Source organism: Acanthopagrus latus, chromosome 6, assembly GCF_904848185.1.
Source record: "Acanthopagrus latus isolate v.2019 chromosome 6, fAcaLat1.1, whole genome shotgun sequence".
Lineage (NCBI taxonomy): Eukaryota > Metazoa > Chordata > Actinopteri > Spariformes > Sparidae > Acanthopagrus > Acanthopagrus latus.
This window is the reverse complement of record NC_051044.1, coordinates 8,766,221-8,789,047: the sequence shown is the minus strand read 5'-3', so window position 1 is coordinate 8,789,047 and position 22,827 is coordinate 8,766,221. Positions and strand designations below refer to the sequence as shown.

The following is a 22,827-nucleotide window of genomic DNA, read 5'->3' as shown; positions in this document are numbered from 1 at the left end:
TTGCCATTTTTTAGAGCTGTTTTATTACCGGAATATAAAGTATAAATGCCAGCCAGAGGGATTTATCACACAGCAACCCGTAAGTTATCATTCGGCATTCATTAATGTAATAAAGCCACACTAAAGCCACAAATACATCATTTCAGGCTAATTTTTCCTAAAAATCTGTGTAGTCACAGCGACTTTAACATTTGTTATCGGCCGAGTATGCAGCACCTCAGATGGCATAAAACACCACACACCATGAACATGAAATATTGATAAATGAAGGGAAGTCAGTGGATGTTTATGAAGGCTGAGAAGAGAAGTGAAAGCTCCTAAAAGCATTTTGTCAGGCCCTAAACTCTCCATCGTATTTGAAAAGACTGATTTGAATGTGGTCGCCAAAGGACACGTGGTGATGACGGATTAAAACAAGTGTTAAAATAGGTCAAAATGAGTTGGGTAAATCTTTGATCAGGATCATTTCTCCTCATTCACTTGACTTAAGGTGGAAACTGCATCCTTGCTGCCGGCTACAGCTGGTGGATGAGGCCTCTTCCAACATCCCAACCACTGAAAGAATGTCAGAGGCTTTAAATATCCCGTACAAGTTAATATTTTATCAACATCTCAGTCCCGGGGCCTCTCCCATTTTACATCCCACTTCCAGCTCTGAGATTGTGTGCAGAGCAGGAGCAGGAAATCTGTAAAGCCCCTAACTGCAGCGCATTTAGTTTAGACCAACCAGCAGCTTTTTACCTTCCCTCCACCTTCTCCTCGCTCACGTATGCTATCTGTGTTGAAACTAATTCGACTTCGTCCTGCTTATCAGTTCAGTGATGCATGATCCCTTATAGAAGACGTCGGCGCTTATCACGACAGATATGAAACAATGTGAAATTGTTTCATCACAACGATTGGGACAAGGAGTAATTATTGGGAGGAAAATGAAATCTTGATTAAACGAGGACATTCAAATGTGCTTCATAAGCAGTCCAGTGTGGAGTGACAAACAGAGAATCAGCTCCTGTGTGTTTGTGTGTGTGCCTGTATGTGTGTAGGGGGTAAACGCGTCCCAGTGCACTCACGGAGCTTATTCATTATGTATGCAATGATCTCTTGATGAAGAGAAGGCCGTCTTGCCTCAAACAAAGCACCGTCATCGCCGTGCAGATGACGCTGCTTCTGTTCCTCTGCCCAAATATACCACAAAGAAAGAGGACGAGACAAGCCGTGTGTGTGTGTGTGTGTGTGTGTGTTGGTTTAGAGGGAATTCTACATCAGCTGCCCTAGAAATCCTCACACCTTCAGGGACAACTATGGTTAATTACAACATGGGTCCTTTTATATCCTGGTGTCGACCATCAGTCATCACAAGGATGTTGTTATTAGTTACAGCATCGGTGTACTCGCTCTCTTGGGTTTTGGGAACGTCGCAACAAGAGAAAACTGAATCTGAATGGCAAAACTATCCACAAAAAGCCATCCATTCATTTAAAGGCCAATTCATTGGTTAGCGTCCCAGAGCGTGGCGCCATGTACAGAGGCTGTGTCTTCTCCACAGTGGCCTGAGATTCAAATCCAAACTGTGGCCCTTTGCTGCATGTCATCCCTCACTCTCTCTCCTGTTGGTAAGGAATTTTGGTTGCAGCCAGTAGCCTAGTTTTGGCTAAAGCTAGTAAAAACAATAATGTCGAAAAGCCCAGTTTCCTCCAACAACTTTTCTGGCTGGCTTCTAATTACTTGAAGATGGCAAAGGGGTGTAACTCTCCATTTATGAGCTCAGCAGTGGCTGCAGGTGTGCAAATGTCAGCTGCTGCAGGGGTGAGGCACTCAAACATGATGCACTCAGCTTTTTTTGTTTCCCTGTCTGACCGTGATTTGACGCAGGTGTGATGTCTCACTCTTTCTTTTTCTCTCTATAACATCACTCTAAAGACCAAAATACCAAAATTTGGCACTAATTGATTTCTCATGAATCAGTACTTAGTACTAAATTAACTCGGCTGGGTCCCCTAAAAGTACCTAGTTTGGTACCTAACCCTACTTTACTACTAAGACATGTTCCGTCTAAAATTACCTCCTGTTTCAGCTTTGTTTTTGGTTTCAGCTCCTGAGGGAAATATCTGAATGCTCAACTATGTTCCCCAGCTACCTCGTCTGAGCTGCCTCTTGCAGCTGAAAACAAGGTTGGTGAGCCTGAACTGGGGGTAACACTTTTTCTGATTTGTTGATAAAATGAACTAATAAAAATGTGCTACTTTGGCTCTGATGCAGCATCTTATCGCACAAAGTCCCCAACAACAACAGTGTTTCATTGTTAACATGTCACAACCCTAACCCTAACACTCAAATAATCTGAATCTGCAAACTGAATAAATGTATCAAATAAATGTAGTGGAGAGGACGTATAAAGTTGCAGAAAACGGAAATATTCTAGTAAAGCACCTCAAAATTGCACTTAAGAAACAGTACTTTTACTAATATTTTTCTTTATTTCATCACTGGTGGTTGGGAAGACTTTCCTTTTAACTGCAAGATAATATCTGTCCCAAAAATTGTTTTTCAGTCTCTTTGATTTCCAATAATCAGTATTGGTATCGGCCCTGAAAAAGCCATGGCGGTCAACCCTCCTTTATGACTAGGGCTGTAAAACCAAAACAATTAGCTGAAAGAAACTAAAACGCTCCACCGTGACCCACTTCTTTCACCTCAGACTCACTCGAATGCAGCTTTAACTGTTATTTAGCTCAGTATTTTCTGCCCTAAATGAAATAACGATAAAACAGTGAATGCCTGTGTTATCGTGTAAGAGACTGGAGCCAGTTGCCGCTGACATAATGGGGTTCCTGGGTGGAGCATTCTTGTCAGGTGCAAGCAGTGGGGAGGAGAGATAGTGAAGGAGGTTTTAGCAGCTTGCCTTCATTTATTATTCATGTTTGATCAAAGAGAGTGATGCAGTAGAAACCTCTCAGTGGTGAACAATGTTCTAATACAGGGGAAGAAATTTGTTATATCATGTATGTTGCGACAAGCATACTTCTACAAAGTGCTCACGCAGGAAGGGTGGAGTATTATTTCCAAAGCGGCGTGTTGTTGAGCGATCAATGCAGGCATGCAGAGAGAATACCTCCATGTATCAATGAACTACATTAACCCATTTGTAGACCCCCTGCGAACGTGTGTGAAAAAAAAAAAAAACAGAGCGATGACAATCTGAAAGATTTATAGCTGCTCCATTTTGCCCAAGCAGTGACCCATGCAGCCACACCATGGCAACAATGGCCGACAGTGTTCCACTGGATAAGAAGATACCTGGTGTTGAGACTTGAATACCTGTCCGTCTGTCCCCAGTAACACGGCAGTGACCAGCGCTTTTCAGCACCTTTGGGACACACATGCCTGGGTATCTGATTCCTGCACATACCAATACACGGAGGCTATACGACGCAACCAGAAACCTCACGAGGATTCAACACAAGGGTTTGGTGCAGAAATATTTTATAAGCCAAGAAGAAATGTTGTTCCAGGGGAGTGTATTAGCAGAACTGTGTGGGTTTTAAGAGCTGCACTCTGGTGATAAGACATACAATGGCCTCAAATGAAAAGGAATGTGAGAGATGGAAGCTGAATGTTGATTATTTTCAAACCATTTATTTGTTTAGTTTGTTTTCAAATGGATATTGGCTTGTCAAATACCACTTATCACCAGTCTTGCAATGCCCTGTAAGCTACTTTTGAAAATAATGCTCCCATGCATGAGTGCAATCAACTATTAGGTGTAGACAGAACAATGCCCTGCTGGAAAAAACAGCATAGACCAGCACCAAAAAAACAAAAAAATGCTGTTTTTTTTCCAGCAGGATGGTCACTTATCAAAGTAAAAATAACATTCTGCAGACTTGCTCTCGGCTCTGTGAAGCTTCATTTTCTGTAGTGACAGTGATGTTGCAATATTTAAGAACTGACCATCTCGCAGGTCATGCTGCAAACGAATATGGCTGCAGCGTATCACCAGCGTAGCTGCTAACTGAAGCCGCTCTTAGCTAATCAGCTCAGTTTGTTGTTCAGCTAGTGGAAGTGCACCACCAGCTAAGAAGCTTAAGTTGTACACAATACACAGATGTCTTTGACACAGCATCAAAATGATTTTGTTATTCTGTTGATAATTTTAGATATTTTTTTTTACATTTTTTTACATTTCTTAAATTAATACTCCTAAATGTTGCACCTGTAAATGCTAATGTTAGCATGCTACCATCCTGGAAATGACAATGCTAGCATGCTGATGTTTAGCAGGTATACTATTTACCATGTGAACATCTTAGTTTGGCATGTTACCATGCTGATATTTGCTTGTTAGCACTTCAAAATTGTTTTGCAGGTACTGCAGATTTGACGAATTGTCAGATGATCTCGAAGTTTGGCAATACAGTCGTCATGGATGAGAGGACACGCCATAGTAGCAACTTGTCAATCACAAGGTATCCACAACCTAAAGAAAACCTGCTTTATCATCGTTTTTACTCTAAACAGGACAATAGTTTATAAAACAAACATCATGCCGTGTTGAAGACTTGAAACTAATGTGTGAGACCATGAACTCGTAAGAAAACAGTTTACTGGGGTTATAAATCAAGCTGAAAGTTGCAGGGTCAGTTTCTCATGAGCTTGCATACAGTTGGACTTCTTTTTTGAAACCAGTTGAGGCGCCTCCTGCTGACCATTAGAAAGAATGCCAGTTAAAGGCACTTCTTCATTGGCTTCACTTTTCAAGCCCATTGCTCCATCCATATTTTTAACGTGGGTGGAGCAGATGGGTGCAGCATGATTGAAGAGAAAAAACATGTTCTCATGTCTCTTGTCATTTTGGTCATCATCTTGTGACCTCTCAAAATGGAGATGCTCCTTCCATATTTTATACAGTTGGCAAGGAGAACATGAGTTTGTGTACCAAACTGTGTGCCAATCCATACAATAGATGATGAGATGTTTGACTGTCTGTGTGAAAACGTTTTGAAATCACTTTAATCCATTTTGAGATTTAATCTGGAGCTAAGTGAATTTCAGTCTGCGTTCACGGTGGCGGACTGACCAACAGACAGACATCGCCATCCTCACATACAAACAACAAACTTTGTCTGTGTCTTTGTGACACTACAACCCAAGAACATGTCTGTCACTGTTGTTTCTTCTTTTTCAACCCCCGCTGACTCTCAACAAAGACTAAATGGAGAACAGAGAGGGCAGAGAGGTGAACACACACCTGGCGTGTGACCAGCGAATCCTACGCACGAGTGTGAAATATGATAGAGAGCCAAGCAAGAGCACCTGGCAGGCAGACAGACGGGTTCAGGACTTTACTAGCAATGAGAAAAATGAGACCCATGCTGCACAAGGAGGACTTCACTTTAGTTTCTGGCAAGTAAAGTGACATCTACTGACCTCGTGTGAAGGTCTTGCAGATTTTGCTCTCCCTGAAAAAATACTTGCGTTCCCGACTGTAAACACTGGCATAAATACGATGTGAACGGGAAGCACTGTGGGGATTTATTTGACTTGCGTCTTATCCAGACTGACTGAATCGATTGAGTTGCTGAAAAAAATCTGTCTTGTTTATGGGGTATTTAATTGTAACTGCCCAGCCTTCTGTCAAAACCTCAGAGATTTACACCAGCTCCTTAAGACCCTGCCTTAATCTGAGAGGATGTGTGAGTGAGTCAGGATGAGTTTTCTTTTTCACCGCTGGATACCAAGGTAAATTAATTTAATGCTTGTTCTTTTTAAAAACTAATATGTGTGATATATTTTTTCTAAAAAGCGATGTTTAAAAGAGTAACCATGGTGAGGGTTAAGAAACTGCCTGATTTTTAGGCAGTTTCTAAATAGATGCTATTAAATTCAAGCAGTAAAACCAATAAATAGTGATTCTTTGATTCTTCTTATAGTCAGAGGTTAAAGTATTGCTGAAGGTATTTAATTTACAGAAATATGATGCTTAAAGTTGCATCACGTAAGCTATAGCAGTCTTTTATTTTTGTCCAATCTGATGAATCTCACTGATAATTTCTCACTGTAATAATGTTTTGTTCACTCCAGCAGGCCATATGGGAACATGAGGAGGAGGCCCGGTGTAACTCAGGAGGCTTTGGACGAGCTCGGATCGCCTGCAGCCATGGAACCTCCCCGTCCAACGGTGAGCAATGTTTGTTGTCAAAATAGTGGGTGGTGTGTGGCATTCATCCTCCCTGTATGATCGCTGGAGGGAAAATGATCCCTCCTCGCTGCGTGCGCTCGTGCTTTGAAGGAATTTACAGTGTGGGATGAATTCACAGTACGCATGGGCTGCTGCTGAAGGATGTTTTTTGTGCTCCAAGGGAAAAAGAAAGTGTAATTTAATCAGTGAGTTTAAACCACGGAGGATTGCCGTGTTAAATGTTGTGGCTGCGGCGTGATTGGTTTGTTGTGAAACACACTCACCCCCCCCCCCTCCATGCCGCCGTGTCGGGTCCAAGGAGTCATCCAAGATTAGCACGTGTCTTTTGATTAGTGAGGCTGGAAACAATCCAGACATTTCAATTAAGTCCGTAGTATTTAGTCTGCTCATCTACGAGGGTGATTCTCCGGGCTGATCTTCTGTGTTGCATAATCTCCTTAGTGGAGTAACAGTCGTCAGCTGCAAATCCTCAGTCCAACACAATGAAGGGAAGAGTGAAATCACAGAGGACAGAAAACTGTTTTTATTAACCATTATTCCTTCAAGAATTTACTGATGGACAAGCTTAAAGTCTTACTATACTCTTAAGTGTGTTTAGTTTATTATTCGTCTATTCTTCGTTGCGTTTGACCTTCACGGTGCAGAATGATGTGTGTGCAGAGTTTGACACTCTGTTTTTACTCTCATCCTGAAGACGAGGGGGACGTTTCTTTGTGCTCACTTTGAATCTCGTGAACTTCCCACCAGTGTGATGTGAGGGGCACTGTAGTGGAGATGTTCAGATTCTGGATTTTTCTGACTCCATAGACCATCAAGCTACCAGGGGGTCTCTGATTTTATTCCATTTTTCAAAACTTAACGCAGTCTCCAGAATATATATTGGTAATGTACGTTTCGGCAAACCTCAGATATGTTAAAACTTTACATTTTACCAAAGTGGTGTCCAGTGGTGTCACTGTTGCAAATGTTGAGAGGTAGTCTTGAACTGCGATGCTTTTTTCTGCCTTATTGCCTGTAACTCCTCCATCATCCCCTTCACCTCCTGATATTACAGTCAAGTCATCAACTTGTAATGTGAATATGATATGACACTAGAAATGTCAACATTTAATCTAACTTGAATGTATCACCTTTTTCCAGAAACATTAACTGCGAACATTAAACTGCCAAACCAAATAATAAGCTCCAAAAGAACTGAATGATAGTGATCAAATATTTCAATCATATTTATTCTTATACACTCTTATATTCCCTCTTATGAACTCATCTAGATATCAAATGAACCGTTAAGGGATCCCAAACATGTGACTGAGAAAACACTGATCACTGAGCCACTCACCCTGAATCCATAAGAGCCTGAGGCACTCTGCCATTTAACATTACCCAACATTGTTGTTTAAGCTGTGTGGGGGTTTTATATACTATGGCTGCTGTGCCCTTGTGTGCTCATGACCCAACCTTGTATGGTATTTGCGGTGAGGAGAAGCCCTGCCACAATATATAGGATTACTAGACTGGAATAACCAGCTGCCTTTACAACAGATATACGATTACCAGGCTGGAATATCTAATCCGAGCTCCCTGACATGCACTTTGAAATCCTGTCACCCTTAATGGATGAGCATATGGGCTAATCAGGTAGAATTACATAGATCATGTGCACAAGATGAGATTTTGTTACGTGTGACTGTCATTTCCGAAAGAGTGTAGCGTCCAAATAAAATCAGAGACCACAGGACAATGAAACTGAAAGCAAAAGTCAGTCAGACAGACCGTCATACTGTTAAAGGGGCTGCAACAAAAGATTACTTTCATTATCGATTTATCTGTTGATTATTTTCTAGATCAGTGAAAAAAAGTCCAAGTTGTTGTCTTTTTTCAATCCAGAACCCAAAGATATTCAGTTTTATATGATAAAATATACAGAGAAAAAGGAGGAAAAACATTTGAGAGGCTAAAAACATCATTTTACGATAATTCTGTGTTTAAAACTACTGTAAATATTAATCAATTGATGAAAAGTTTATATATTTTCTATCAATCAACAAATTGCTGTAGCAAAGTTTGGATCTAATATGTACGTTCATCAGGCATCATCAAATAAGAAGCAGAACAAGTGATATATATGGACTCAAGTACATTTATCACTCAGGAGGTTGTAATCTGCATGACTGAGAGTTAATCTACTCTCAGACTGGACCAATCAGAGCAGCCTAATTATGATTGACTGTAAATTAAGACGACTAATTTGGAAAGTGTGTGAAATCCATTTTGTTATACCATAACGCCTGACCTGACCAGATGAGGAACATGCGGTCAATGTACCTTCACCGAGGACAGTTTCACGTGAAGAAGTCTGTTTGTGATGAAGCAGCTTTAATCTCTGTTTTCAAACAAAGAGTAATGTGAGAGGCGTTGCCGATAGTGATGAATCCACAGGAAATCCTCGCCTGAACCTTCAGATCCGCTCGCTTTACAGAGCTTAAAACTGAGTTTCAGTTCATTTGTTTGTTGTCAGGGATGAAGCTCTGCACTCTCCCACTGGACATAAACTCAGCATCGAAGCAGACAGACTCAGTTAGTGATTAGCTGGCGAATGTGGTAGAGACCAAAAACGGAGCTAAAAGAAAAGTAAATACTGGACTCACAGATGTTGATATGCAACAGATGTTTATAATACTTTGTAAATGGTTAATAAATCCGACATATTTCATCAACGAATATGATAAAGTTGTAATTGATGATCAGAAACCTTTTCTGCTGCTTTTTAACAATGGAATAACTATCAGCTTAAGTGTAATTGTCTATTAATGTATTATTTGTTGCTGATGGTTATTGTAAAGTGTTACCTGCTGAACAACATGTACACTTCCTCCCTTCAGAGCTGAAGTTGGACTTTATTTTCCCTGAACAGACGTTGCTATTCCTGTCAGGCGTCCATGGCTCAAAGTCGAGCTCTATAAAGGTGTGCAGGAGGTGTTTATACCGCTGCAGCGTCAGTATAGTTCGCGCACAAGCATGCTGATGGAGGAACTGCTTTGTCAACACAGTCTGTTAACGGGTAAGGTGACAGTGTCATCCGGGGGGAGGGCTGGATGCAGGGAGGGAGGGAGAGAGGGAGGAGGGACAGATGATGGATCGCAGGCTGAGTAGAAGGACAGAGGGAGGGACGCTATCCCTCTGGTACGCTGTCAGTACTCCTGAGAGGAGTGACACTGCAGTAGCTGCAGTCCATCTCACCCATTTACCTCCCCTCTCCCACTTTTACTGACACAAATCGTTTTGCAGGGGGACGGATCGATTATTTACCCTCTCAGTCTGTCCCCTCCCCCTTCACTGTCCATCCTCCTGTCCATCACAGATTCTATTACGAGGTGTTTAAGTGACAGGTCATGTTCAGGACATGAAAGAGAAAGATCCCTGTATTATATATGGAGCGTGTTGAGTCAGCTGAGCGATGATCCCTGCATCCATCTGGTCTGTGTTTATGAACCAACCTGAGTGCGTATCTCAGGTAAAAAAGAAAAAACAGACCTGTGAAGATCCTCTCCACTGATGCACATGTACGTGATGTTCCCGTGGGGACACATAAGGAGATTCCCAGAGGTGACTGTGCGTGATGATGTATAGCAAAGTGCAGGCTGTGAAGTCTGAAAACAGTTTTCTGTGACCTTGAAGCCATGTGCCTGCAGTGGTGCTGCTCGCGCCGCAATGTTACAGAGGACCAGCAGACAGCCGAACTCCAAGGCTGCAGCAGGGCGAGAGTGAGAGATGAGGGAATGAAGTCCGTCTTCAGGCAACTGGTTCCCTGTCAGGTAACACAATATTCCACCTATGATGCCAAATTGGCCGCCCTTCTGAGGAAGTCGAAGATTAACTGTGATTAAAGTTTTGTTTTTTTTTTTGCTCCTCGGGAGAATTCAGCAGAGTTAAAACTAAAAAAAAAAAAGACACTGAAGCCTTTTTTTTTTGTAACGTTTTAATTAAGTCAGGCACAAGTCTTCAACAGAGCTGCTTTATTAATGTGACAGACCCAGAAGTGACATGAAAACACACAACCACATCTGCAGGACAGTTTTTCCTCTCAACCCTCTCACAAATCTATACTTAACACCTCCAGAGTGAATGTGTGCCTTGAATAGCATTCATCGATACAACTGATTCTGGTGTACCTGTGTTTTATGGATTTGCATTAGCACCGAAACACGGTGGAGAGGACAAACGTTTGATGGAGACTGGTGGGAAACCTTTGTGACAGTTTTAAAAGTCAATAAGGTTTCTCTCCGCGTCAGCCTGTGTTGTAGAGATGTAAACAAGAGCGAGCTGAAGCCCCCGGGCAGATGTGCGCTGCTGCAGGTATTGAGAGCTATGATAAGTCCTGTAACAGGGGAAGAATAGAGTATAATCCCCAAGGTGAGGGTGGATTGGATGATCCCGCGTGTGGCTGCTTACTCTGCAGGAAAGAGGGGAGTAAGAGTGGGTCCCTACTCTCCCTTTCGCCACATCAAACAGCGATTGGCTCCTGCAGAGTAAATCTTCCTATCAGAGGAGCCACCTATACCGTCCTCACTCATCCCACTGACGGAGGAGGGAGCAGGGAGAACAAAGCCAGGTGACCCCCACATTCAAAATACAGCGAGTTTGTGTTTGCCAGTGTTTGTGTGTATGTGTGTATGTGTGCGTGCGTGTGTACGTCTGCATGCGCATGTGGGTACCTCTGACATCTCTGGTTTCTCATAGGGTGTTAAATTACCCAATGGGAGCTTTAATAGAGCTAGAGACACTCTTGATTGTGAGTCTGGATGAGGGAGAGATTGAAGGGAGGAAGAGGGGAGCACAGCGGAGCTGCCAAGCAGAGTAGAGAGGGCACAAGAACTTCTGCAGAGCCGGGGACAATGGGTGAGTGGTGCGGACATCTGCACACAGCTGGATTTAAACTGCACACTTAATTAGACATGTATTTTCATGCATTTGTGTGAGATTTGTTATGAATTTGTTGTGTCTTTTAATGCTTGCACAGTGTGAGAACAGGCTAAGTTAGTTCAGTGGGACATTTTCGCAATTCAGCAGCAAGGAGTTGATTTTAGAAATGTTTTTTTTTTTTTTTTTCACGATGCAAAGATGCGGCTCTAACAGCACTTTTCTGCCTTCTGCATCCTCAACTGTCCTTTCTCCTGGACTCACTAACCCCTCTTTGCTGACACGGCACAATCAATACATTTTATTTTTTGCATGAGCCCTATCATGATGTCCTTACATAAGACGATTCAATCCTATATCCTGTTCCATTACGTTATCTGCTACGATGCAAGTGGAAATAGAATCAGATGAGTCGCTCTGAGTACGCAGGGCCCCTCGGTGTCAAGTGGACATAGAGGTTGCAGCTTAAACTGTGTGTCCGGATTTGGTTACCTGTCCGAACCGGACAAATCTAATAATAAACAGCTACGGAAAGATAAAGTAAACGTGATGCTGATAGACTACCTCAACCAAGACTGAGATGATTAAGTGAGACAGTGGTTGGAGAGAGGGAGATTTAAATGGTTTCTTTGATGTGTTTCAGTCAGAAGTGAAGACTCAGAGTTTTTTTTTTTCCATGAGGAAATTAAACATGTTTGGCTCTGTGGCACATGATCAGCAATATTACCATCCATACCCTGTGTAAGCACCTTCGCAGCCGATCTTGCACAGTCTGTGTTTTCGTTCGGTTTGTGGGAGTGAATTGGGGGAGAAAAAAAATAACCGTACAAGCAGAGTATCAGATGGCAACTTCTCTGCTGATGTAAACAGGAGCTGACAGAAAAACCTCTTTACCAACAAAACTGTATTGCACTATTTAACAAAATGTAACACAACTTTGCTTTTTTTTTCCTTTTACCCCTCCTCTTTTACAGATTATACAGAGGACTGACTCCAAAAGAGGCATACAGCTGCCTGAATGATAGTCAGGAGGAGGGAGGCCCTGCCAGGATCTTCAGCGTGGCACTGTTCGTGGTGTCCCCTCTGCCTCCTGCACTCGAACCAGGCTGACAGGCGGAGCTGTGGATAGGGACAACGCAGGGGATGGAGGTGCCACTTGTTAATTTTGAAAACATGGATGATGTGGGCATCAACCTGGGAGACCCGAATGACTCCGGGTACCCGACCTCGCCCACCTCAGAGGCCCCCGATCAGAATCTCTTCCCCCTGCAGTCGCCACATAGACGACGCGGACATTCGTCCGGTCAGGAGGGGTTGTCGCCGTCCACTCCTCCGACACTGACCACTAAAGCGAACTCCAGCAGCGCCAGTTTGATCTCTAACCTGAAGCTCCTGATCAACAGCGAGTCTCCCACTGACAGCGTCTTCAGTAAGATGGCGAAGGATTGCTACGAGAATGAAGATTTGTTTGAGAGGCACTGCATGGAAGAAAAAGACGAGAAAGTTGTCATCAATATTTCGGGCCTGATGTTCGAGACCCAGCTCAGCACCCTGAATAAGTTCCCCGAGACGCTGCTCGGCGACCCCATGAAGAGGATAAGCTACTTCGACCCGATGAAAAACGAGTACTTTTTTGACAGGAACCGGCCGTCGTTTGATGGTATTCTGTACTACTATCAGTCAGGAGGGAGAATCCGCAGACCGGCCAACGTTCCCTTAGATGTGTTCGCGAATGAAATAGTTTTCTACGAGTTGGGTCACGAGGCGATGGAGCAGTTCCGCGAAGACGAAGGGTTTATCAAAGAGCCAGAGGTCCTTTTGCCCACCAACGAACTCCAGCGACAGTTCTGGCTCCTGTTTGAATACCCAGAAAGCTCCAGTGCGGCCAAATCTGTAGCTCTGGTTTCTGTGTTTGTCATCGTCATTTCCATTTTCATCTTCTGCCTGGAGACTCTGCCAGAGTTCAGGGAGGACAATGACTTTACCCCGGCTTTGACCCAGATGATCAATGGGACACAAGATGCTACTCATCCCGCCGCCAAAGACATGATGGCGTATTTCACAGACCCCTTTTTCATTGTGGAGACTATTTGCATCATTTGGTTCTGCTTTGAAGTCGGCGTCCGTTTCGTGGTGTGCCCCAGCAAGCGCGATTTCTTCAACAACATCATGAACACCATTGACATAGTCTCTATAATTCCATACTTTGTAACCCTGGGAACAGAGCTGGCTACGACCCCTGACGATGACATGAACTCTGGTCAGAACATGTCCCTGGCAATCCTAAGAATCATCCGCCTGGTGAGAGTTTTCAGAATTTTTAAGCTCTCCCGACACTCGAAAGGGCTTCAGATCTTGGGGCAGACCTTGAAAGCCAGCATGAGGGAACTTGGGCTGCTCATCTTCTTCCTTTTTATAGGAGTCATCCTATTCTCAAGTGCCATCTACTTTGCAGAAGTGGATGAGCCCCAGACACAGTTTGTTAGCATCCCCGACGGCTTCTGGTGGGCCGTGGTGACGATGACCACCGTGGGATACGGAGACATGTGCCCCATCACGATGGGAGGCAAAATGGTCGGCACCCTCTGTGCCATTGCTGGTGTCCTGACCATCGCCTTGCCCGTGCCGGTCATCGTCTCCAACTTTAACTATTTCTACCACCGTGAGACCGAGCAGGAGGAGAAACAGATCATGGACGCGGCGGCAGAGGCTGCGCAGAAAATGTCGGCTGCGAACAAGTACGGAAGCACGCCGTCGCTCAACAAAAGTAACGGCACCTGGCAGAACGAGAAGAACGGCATGCACTGATAGGGGAACCACGCATTTATATCAAGGGCATGAAAAACACACGGACAAACACGACATATCCAGTAGTGAGATGAACTCATCTTTCTAGCTATTTTGTACTGTGCACACTGTTCCAGTATTAATAGGCACTGTGTGGTGAGACAGCCTTTAAACTGTCTGTCTGTCCGTCCGTCCATCTGTCTGTCTGCTTGTGGATGTGTCAAAGTGCAATTAACACAACTCAGCAACTATGTCAGTTGAGCTTTATGAGAGGAGCTGAAGGGTATAATAATCACCTTTTCATCCAGTGCAATATGAAGAAAAAAGTAATGCGATGGCTCATTTGTACCATAGACGTTTCTTCAGGTAGATTGTAGGAAACTGTACGAGTGACAGGAAGAGTAAATTTGACCTTCAGGTCTGTGTAACGATAAGTTTATCCCGCAGAAGAAATCACAAACGGTTTTGATAATCATTTAAACTGGAAGTATGCTCCCGAGCTAGTATTACATCTCAGTTCCATGTCGGTCTCCACTTTGCCATTCTCAGCAAAAATCCAGACAGAACTTGGCACGAGTCTCAAGGTCAGGCAGAGTGAGTCCAGTGTAAGGCAAGAGGACATCGGCGCACACATTGTCCCATCAGCAGATCTATAGTTGCGAACGCTCAGCAGCCCACAGCGCTTCTCCATATGACACAGCGTAACCATATCTGTGTGATAAATAGCTGGCAGGGTTAGTAGCCTGCGATTAGTCTCGTAGATAGGCTGCAAAGTATAAGTCGAGCCCTGAGACTGCTTCGGCTGTATTATAGCACATGCAGCGGTAGCATGCAGCAGTTCCAGTGTTGAAAATCACATCATTTTTTTTATCTACATGGTGTTCATTTTTACCATTTGGCATTTTATACCAGGTTACACAGGTTTATCTGTACAAGCAGTCACCTTCTAACTTGTTATTATAATATGAATTTACCCTTTAAAACCCATATCAATTCATTGCACTCAGTGTTTTCTTTTTCCCACATATCATGTAGGCACTTTTGGAGCTTTACCTCATCGATAACGCTCTGTATTGAAGTCCTTGTTATAAGTGTTAGTTAACAGGTAATAAGGTCCTTAAAACCATGTTTACACCAACGTTAGTGTGCATATGCAGGTTTTATAAACCTGCATATGCATATGTTGGGTGTTTTTATCACAGCCGACCGGATCTAGAGCCGATAAACATCCGTGACATTTGACGGATGAGTCAATGCCGAATGTACACATTCAAATATGAGACAAAAGCTAGATGTTAGCAGGCTTTCTTGGGCTCTTTTTGTTGCAAAATTAAGATCAATACATTCCCTATCATGCATTTATTAGCAGCTAACTATGTATTTATTTTTTGTCAACTATGCTATGCAGGACTTAAGTGAGGACACAGTCTTAACTGATTAAAAGAGAGGTTCACAGGTCACTAGGAGAGAGCATGCCTGAAAACTCCTCCAGCCTGGAGCCCTTGTTGCATGTCTCATAATCTTTAAATGCTAGTAGGTGAAAAATGAAGAAACTAATAAAGCATTGTTCTCACTGTCAATCCAGTAACTGCAGAAAAGCATAGTTAACTGTTAAAAAAAGCACAATAAATATAGAGTACAAACTAAGAAACAAACACAAACATATTGAAGGTTTAACGTTTAAATCAGACATTAAATAAACTAAATAATGTCTCTTAATAGTATTATAAGAAACTCATAAGGCTTTTGTAAAAATTCTTAAGAATCAATAAACTGTTCCCATGTTTCAAGTGCTTAGAAATGGCTTATAATCTAAAAAGAACATGTTTATTATGCAGTTACTAACGCTTATATGCCTTACTAATGTTAATATGCGTCTTATAAGGTATTATAAGCTCATTATTACCTGTAAACTAACAGTTATAACAAGGACGTTAATATAAAGCTTTAACTAAATGGGAGACTAAATTTACATTTGTCATCAGACTTCAGAGATTCGAGGAGACACTTGTGTATTCGAACATTTCTCCATTTACCTTCATTCTCTCATTTGTATTGCATGGCATAGTGTGCCGAAATGAGGTTTAACTCTTACTATCAGTAACTAAGGGTTTGACATATTTACTGCAGCTAAATATATTCTAGCATTTTTAATCATGTAGCGATGATCATTATATTCCTTGTGATGGGGAAAGCCAATACTTTGACCGGAATTTTTCGAAATGGCGACATTTGTGTCTCATCAGGTAAAAAACACGTGAATCTGAACTATATTATGCATGCCACATTCCAGTCTTGAAAATGTACTGTATGTGAGTTTATTATACATATAAATACGGCTTGTATAGAAACATGGCAGTGGGTGTAGTTGCAACACAATCAATGCCTTTATAATAATCCTACAATATGCAATAATGACGAGGCGCGGGCAGAAAACAAATGTGTTTCACCCGCCGAGAGAGCAATACCTGTAAAAATGAAATGCAATAAGGTGACGCCAGTTAGTCACGTTGGTACTCAGCACTTTACTATGTTATGAAGCACTAAATATGTGAGGACTGTTACTGTATGTGTCAACATTGTACAGTATACAATGTCATTATTTGTTTTATTTATCCTGTAAAGAGTGCCTTTCATTAAACGTGTATCTGAACTGTGCACAGTTTCCCTCTGGTGATTGCTCCCATGACGTTGAGCAGATGAACTTCTTAGTTTAACGATAATAGTGATGAATAGAGGTGTAAGTGTGGGTGCGCGGCCGCAGGGCTGATACTCATTATCGCCTCGTGTCAGCTGTTATTAACGCCTGCTCGCGGCTGCTTCTCTGCGCTGATGTCACGATGGCATCCCTCTCTCCCTGCCTCTGTCTCTCTCTCAGCTCTCTATTCAAAGAAAAGTCCTGTCTGAGAACGTGTCACATCACAGGAAGGAGGAAGAGAGTCGCATTGGTTGTTTGTTTTTTAAAAATATACATCTGGTGTCGTGGTGTGGATGGCAGACTGCAGAAGCAGACGTCTCTCACTGTGTGTTCTGCCGTCTAATTAGGAGATGAGTCGGATACAGTCCCGCTAATAATAGAAGTCATGCAGGAGCGCAGCAGATCAAAAAGTGACATACTGAGGAGTTTTTGTGTTGTTGTCTCGGATATAAAGGGAAAAAAAAAGGAGGAATTGAAATATAATTGGCACCACATTGTGAAAATACCAATGATGGAATGTAACTAAGTGCATTTACTCAACTACTGTACAAGTACAATTTTGAGGTACTTGTACTTTACTGCTACTTTATACTTCCACTCCATCGACTCTGAGTTACTGGTAAACTCCTATTTAAAAACATTGATTCCAATTATCAGAAAAATGTTTGATAACAGATTTGCTTTACAGCCAGGTGGATTTTCAGTCAGCGAATATAATACAGTATATGTATAGATGTGTGTGTGTGTGTGTGTGTGTATATATATATAGATATGTATAATTTACCTTAAGTGTACTTTTTATACATAAGTACAATTATTGCCAGAAAATAACTTTACAACATAAGTAAAGTCGAGTATTGAGTCTTTACTCAAATGCTCTCCATTTTGGTGAACACGATATCTTAGCTGTGAGAACTAAGACCTGTAGAGATATAAACTTTTCACTGGACAGGAAGGATGTATTAAAACAATGTAGTCTGAAATGTAACTAGCAACTAAAGGTCAAAGCTGTCAATAAAGTAATAGATGTAGCGATGTGAAACAAAATGGAAACACTGAAGTAAAGTACAAGAACCTGGAAATCATACTTGTGGTAGAGTACTTGAGTGAATGTACTTTCCACCGTGTGCTAATAAGAGTTGCTGCTCTCAGTCTATTAAAACAACACTTCATCAGACACAGAAGATCTGGTGCTGGGAGCTTGACAATGCCTTTGACTGTGATAGCTTGAAAAAAAGCACCAAATTAAATATGCAGACCAAATGAATCATTTATAAGATTATCTATCTTGGCCTCCTGAGGCGGAGAGCTGGCTGTTTAATTTGATGCTTTACTGTCCAATACAGTCGCATCAAGGACAAACTCTCTGTCAGGATGTCAGAGAAAATGTCTCATTTTGATTGTTTTTCTTTTTTGTAAACACCAACATCTCTGAGTTGCTCCTTCCTCCTCCTGTCAGCTGTTCAAGTCATTTCCTGCTCAGACACGCTGGCTGTTGTCTTTGCTGTCTGTTCAGCTGCCTTGCTCGTCTTAGTCACTAGTTAACGGTCAGGTCAGCTGGCCGCCCTTCTGCCCCGATGATCACTGATCGCGCAGTGATAAACCAAAGACGAGGCCTGATAGCATTTTAGCAGTTAACGGACAGGTGGCTCCGGCAAGGTCAGAGCCAATGTGAGGCCGCCATCTATAATTCATCAGGTGTTCCACGAAGAGATCATATCCATCCTTGCCTCTGACGGAGAATCGCCACAAGAAATTCATCCAGAGACCAGCAGATGGTCCGATCCGCTGTGACACAGCAGACTGTAACTGCGGCCCCTAAATGGATCTATAAATATCAGCCTCGCATGACTCTCCTCTTTTACTCTCCCGGCTCACTGGCGAGCGTGTGTCAAGCTTTTAAAATGAAACAATGCACACGAAAGTTCAGACAGCGAGTCTCACGCCGGTAGATTGGGTTACTGTTTTGTCAGCGGGCACGTTATAAGCCTGTGTGTACTGTAGTTCAGGCACCCCAGAGGGCAAAGTCACTTGGGCAGAAATCCCTCACAAAGTCTCCTGTTTCTTCCAGTGACAGTAAGTCTCCTGGAGGCAGGACAGAGGACACGGGCTGCAGTGACCTTGGCAGTTTGGATCAAAGTGTGGATGCGGGGGGGCTGCTTTGGATCACAGCTGGTGTAATATTGAGCGGCCGAGCAGTCCTCGCGGTTTAATATCGATCAGAGTTCAGCTGTGCTCACCTACAGTATTACCTCAGCCATTGATTCAGCGCCCTGACTTTGCTGACCAAGAACATTCGGACATGGCTTTTGCATTACTTTCATAGCATCTTTATAGACTCCAGGGCCCGACATGATTACATTGAGCAAAGCAAAAAAAAAAAATCCTCACCAAAAAAGGGAAGAGTGCATCGTGACAAATGAGCAGCATGTTTTTTTGGCACCGAGCTCGTGAGGGGCTCCATCTGCTCTCTCTCTCTCTCTCTCTCAGCGCTGAGAGGATGAAGGACAGACAGGTGGACTCATCATCCCGCAGCCTCGCCAGGGTTGACGGAGGATCAGAAAATTCCTGACGCAGCGTGATAACACACCCGGAAGTCACTCTGTTTATCACTTTCAGTTTCACTCGCTCCACATGATCATGCCGGAAAATCCCTGATGTCATCAAGGCATCCCACATGCCCGCATATTAACTGATGACTGGAATGTCAATATAAGTACTATAAATAAGTTACGTTATTCAAATGATGGATAAGGCTGGTGATTTTCTTTCTTTCTTTCTGTCTTTCTTTCTTTCTTTCTGTCTTTCTTTCTGTCTTTCTGTCTTTCTGTCTTTCTTTCTGTCTTTCTGTCTTTCTGTCTTTCTGTCTTTCTTTCTGTCTTTCTGTCTTTCTGTCTTTCTTGCACCAGCAGATACATTTTGAAGGGAATGTAATCAGTAAAATATTAATTGACATCATTTCTCTTCCACCAGGATGTTTTAATATTGCAGTACAATATCTGCTTGTAATGACTACAACACTGATTTTCACCAGTAAATTAAAAAGATTATGGTCTTGGTTAATAGAGGAAAATTCTGCTGCTGTTAATGTCCTTTTTTTCTTTTCTTTTTTTTTTTTTAATGAGTGATATAAAAGCGTTGGAGCTGTTGCCAGGAAATATAGAACTAGGCTACGCATTCACAGATTCTGTCCATCAGTGACACAACAGGAAACTCTTGTGATCCTGACTGAGAGTTTGTGGCAGAAGGACTTTGTTCCTGAAAACTGTTCAATTATTCAACTGACATTTTGGTCGACTTCAATAATTCAGAGAGGCTCAAAGGAGCGTTTTTGATGACCGGCTCTCAATATATCACACACACCATAATAATGGTGAATCAATATAGCACCTAGGGTGTATTATATGCACAGGTAATGCATAATTTTCAGATGCAACTGTATTATCCAGTGTCTTTCTGAATCTGCCTAACTTCTGTTGTGCTCTGGATGGATTTTCCCATCAATCATGCTGAGACTGAGCGTGGAGTCCCATGACAGAGAGGGCGAGGAACGATCCAAGGAGATGAAGATTTATGACAGGTAACTGCACGCTGACTGCTCCGCTGCAGTGCGTCAGCCCTGGAGGTCAACGGCCAGACTTGTGTGGGACGAAACGTGAGTCTCACATTTGTCCTGCTTAACGCCCATGAAAAATGAAGGAGGTGACCTGAAGTATCACCCGGGATCAGACAGTAGACGACGCGCCGCCTTCAAATGACCACAGGCTGTCACTTCACATCTTGGGCGGCCAAATACTGTACGTGCACGATATGGCAATATGGTCATCCAGCTGCAGGCCGTTACAAAGACGAATCTGAATAATTGTACAGATAATTACCCAAATTATTCTGACAACAGGAAAGATTAGTAAAGAAAAGCTTCCAGAATGAAAAGAAATGTATCCAGGCTACCTGTAAACTCACCCACTGCTGCTAGGACAAAGTTTACTTCGTTTCACCGTCATCATATTACAGTTATTGATCTTACATAACCACATATAGATACATTACCTCATCCCTGCTGCAAACAGCTTTGTTTCAAAAAGAAAAATACAATTTAAAATGCTCTCAAGTTCAAGGTCTTTATCAACATGGCAGCCAGAATCAACAAAAAAATGTCCTCGTAGCTGCTTTAATAGAAAGAAAACATAAATGAGGTTACACACAGGTTACAATTTCAGCAAATGTTACTGTTTGAAAACGTCAAAATCAAAAATGAAAAGCAAAATCACTTTAAAAACCGACAGTGGTGGAGGAAATATTAAGACAACTTGTGGGGCAAAAGTAGCTATACTGCAGAATTTAAAAAATAACCCTTTAACTTGTTTAAGTTATGCGTTGAACGTAAAAGTACTGTCATCAAAATGCACTTTAAAGGTTCACTTTGGAAGAAAGTTGATTTTTGAGTCACTTTCCTATCTTGTGAAATACTGACGCCATCCCAGAGCATCTGTATCTGACAAGATGAGAATGAGACTCAAAAAGATTTCTTTTTTCTTATAAAGTCGACCTCAGCAGTGAACCTAAGTATCACAAATTACTCCTTGTGCAAAAACTGTCCCCTGTGAACTTTACTATTATATTGTCATTCCAGATCCATTATTGTGAAAGGAGCATCACATGTTGTAGCTTAAAGAAGTGGCCGTAACTTGGACTATTATAAATGTAATGATTATAATAATACATTCACTTTATATAACGCTTTACAAAATACTCAACAATGCTTCACAAAGAAAGAAAGAAGTGCACACCTTTACATAATTTAGGCTAGTTTGATCAATAATGGATCTTATTTAAACTTTCATCACATGTTTTGTCGGTAAAATCTTAACCCACAGTAAATAGCAGCTGAAGCTGTCACACTCGGGATGCGGGATAATATCAGCTGTCTGATAAAAGCTTTAAAATGAAATATCAGAATTGGCCCAAAATGAATATTTCCGCCGACAAGCCGATTAGATGACGCTTTAATTATGTGTAAGAGAAGCAAATCATTGATTGAGTGCTTATCTTTTTTTGTCCAGTGAATCCATACAAGCAATGCATGCCATCTTGATACGAAGACAATATGTAAATCCAAGTATGGGAGAGTGTCGTCTGCAATTGGGCGGAAAAAAACGTGTGCATATATATCAGCATCTACACTGGCAATCTGCCAGAGCGAGTCGAAAGATATCGGTATGACAGATAACAGCAAACATGAAATATCGAGCCTGTGTCAAATGAATGTATTGGAGTGAAAAGTACAATGTTTCCATCTGAATTATAGAGGACGAGATGTATAAAGTGGCTTGAAATAGAAAGGCTCAGGTTAAGTTCAAGTTCCTCGTATTTGTGCTCAGTTACAGTCCTCTGCTGCCTCCTGTGAACTCAGGTGACGCGTCTGACGTGGGACAGCATGCAGAGGAGGGTCCGCAGTGCTGAGTGTGACACCCTGTGGCTTCACTGTGGTACTGCACTAAAACAAACTGCTGGGAGGTTTTCACTGACTGGTACTGTAAATGTTTAGATGATTAGGAGACATGATTTCCCTTATAACATAAAACAAAAACCAGATATATGATTTCTGTGTATGTAGGTCAGTTGGGGTCATAAGGTCACTGATGATTAAACTACAGTCTGCGTTAAACGCTCCAGACAAAACAAGGCTTAAAGAAAGAATCTGCTCTATTAACTCTGAAACCAGCTGCACCATGAGCGAGGCAGCAAACCAGTTGTGCTGCTTTCGTTTCACACAAAGCCTCTCGTGTTTCCAGTAAACAGGCCAGGTGAGAGATTACACATGAGGTCAGATATGCCGGTCATAAAACGCTGTAATCGATGAAGAATAAAAAGGGTCAGACTTCCTTCCGTGAAAACAGTTCAACCCCGAACGCTTCCTGGAAGTTTTTGACCACAGTAAACAAACTTCTGCTGTAATGGGGCTGATCTCAGCTCATTCACGTCTGCAAACTGGACGGAAATAGTTAGAGGTTACACTACTTAAAGAAACCTCTTGAGGTCATAATAGCTCGGTCAGTTCCCTGCAGCGGTTTATGATTGACTAGATTACAAAGGCGAAAATGATGACGAATTGATATCAGTCATAAAAGTAAGCAGCCTGGTGAAATCTGCAACCATGGAGGCAAACACTGAGAGCCCTTCCTGGAAAGAAGATAAGAAACTGCAGATAGTGCAGATTGAA

The 22,827-nt window shown here is 42.3% G+C and overlaps 1 protein-coding gene and 1 long non-coding RNA gene across 2 annotated transcripts; both read left to right on the top strand.

Moving 5' to 3' along the window:
* The first annotated feature begins 1,803 nt into the window (after positions 1-1,803).
* On the top strand, positions 1,804-3,943 carry LOC119021556. The gene is made up of 3 exons (XR_005075642.1): positions 1,804-1,872; positions 2,093-2,171; positions 3,236-3,943. It is a non-coding gene; the product is annotated as an uncharacterized LOC119021556 (long non-coding RNA).
* Positions 3,944-4,311: 368 nt separating this feature from the next.
* Positions 4,312-14,082, top strand: LOC119020462 (potassium voltage-gated channel subfamily A member 10). The gene is made up of 4 exons (XM_037099774.1): positions 4,312-4,466; positions 5,647-5,739; positions 6,082-6,178; positions 12,094-14,082. Exon 4 carries the CDS (start codon positions 12,263-12,265, stop codon positions 13,925-13,927), a length of 1,665 nt encoding a protein of 554 aa, XP_036955669.1. The 5' UTR covers positions 4,312-4,466; positions 5,647-5,739; positions 6,082-6,178; positions 12,094-12,262; the 3' UTR covers positions 13,928-14,082.
* Positions 14,083-22,827: the final 8,745 nt, after the last annotated feature.

Bases quoted from the DNA above. Each gene is read 5' to 3' on its own strand.
- LOC119020462 (XM_037099774.1), top strand. From the start codon at position 12,263: ATGGAGGTGCCACTTGTTAATTTTGAAAACATGGATGATGTGGGCATC.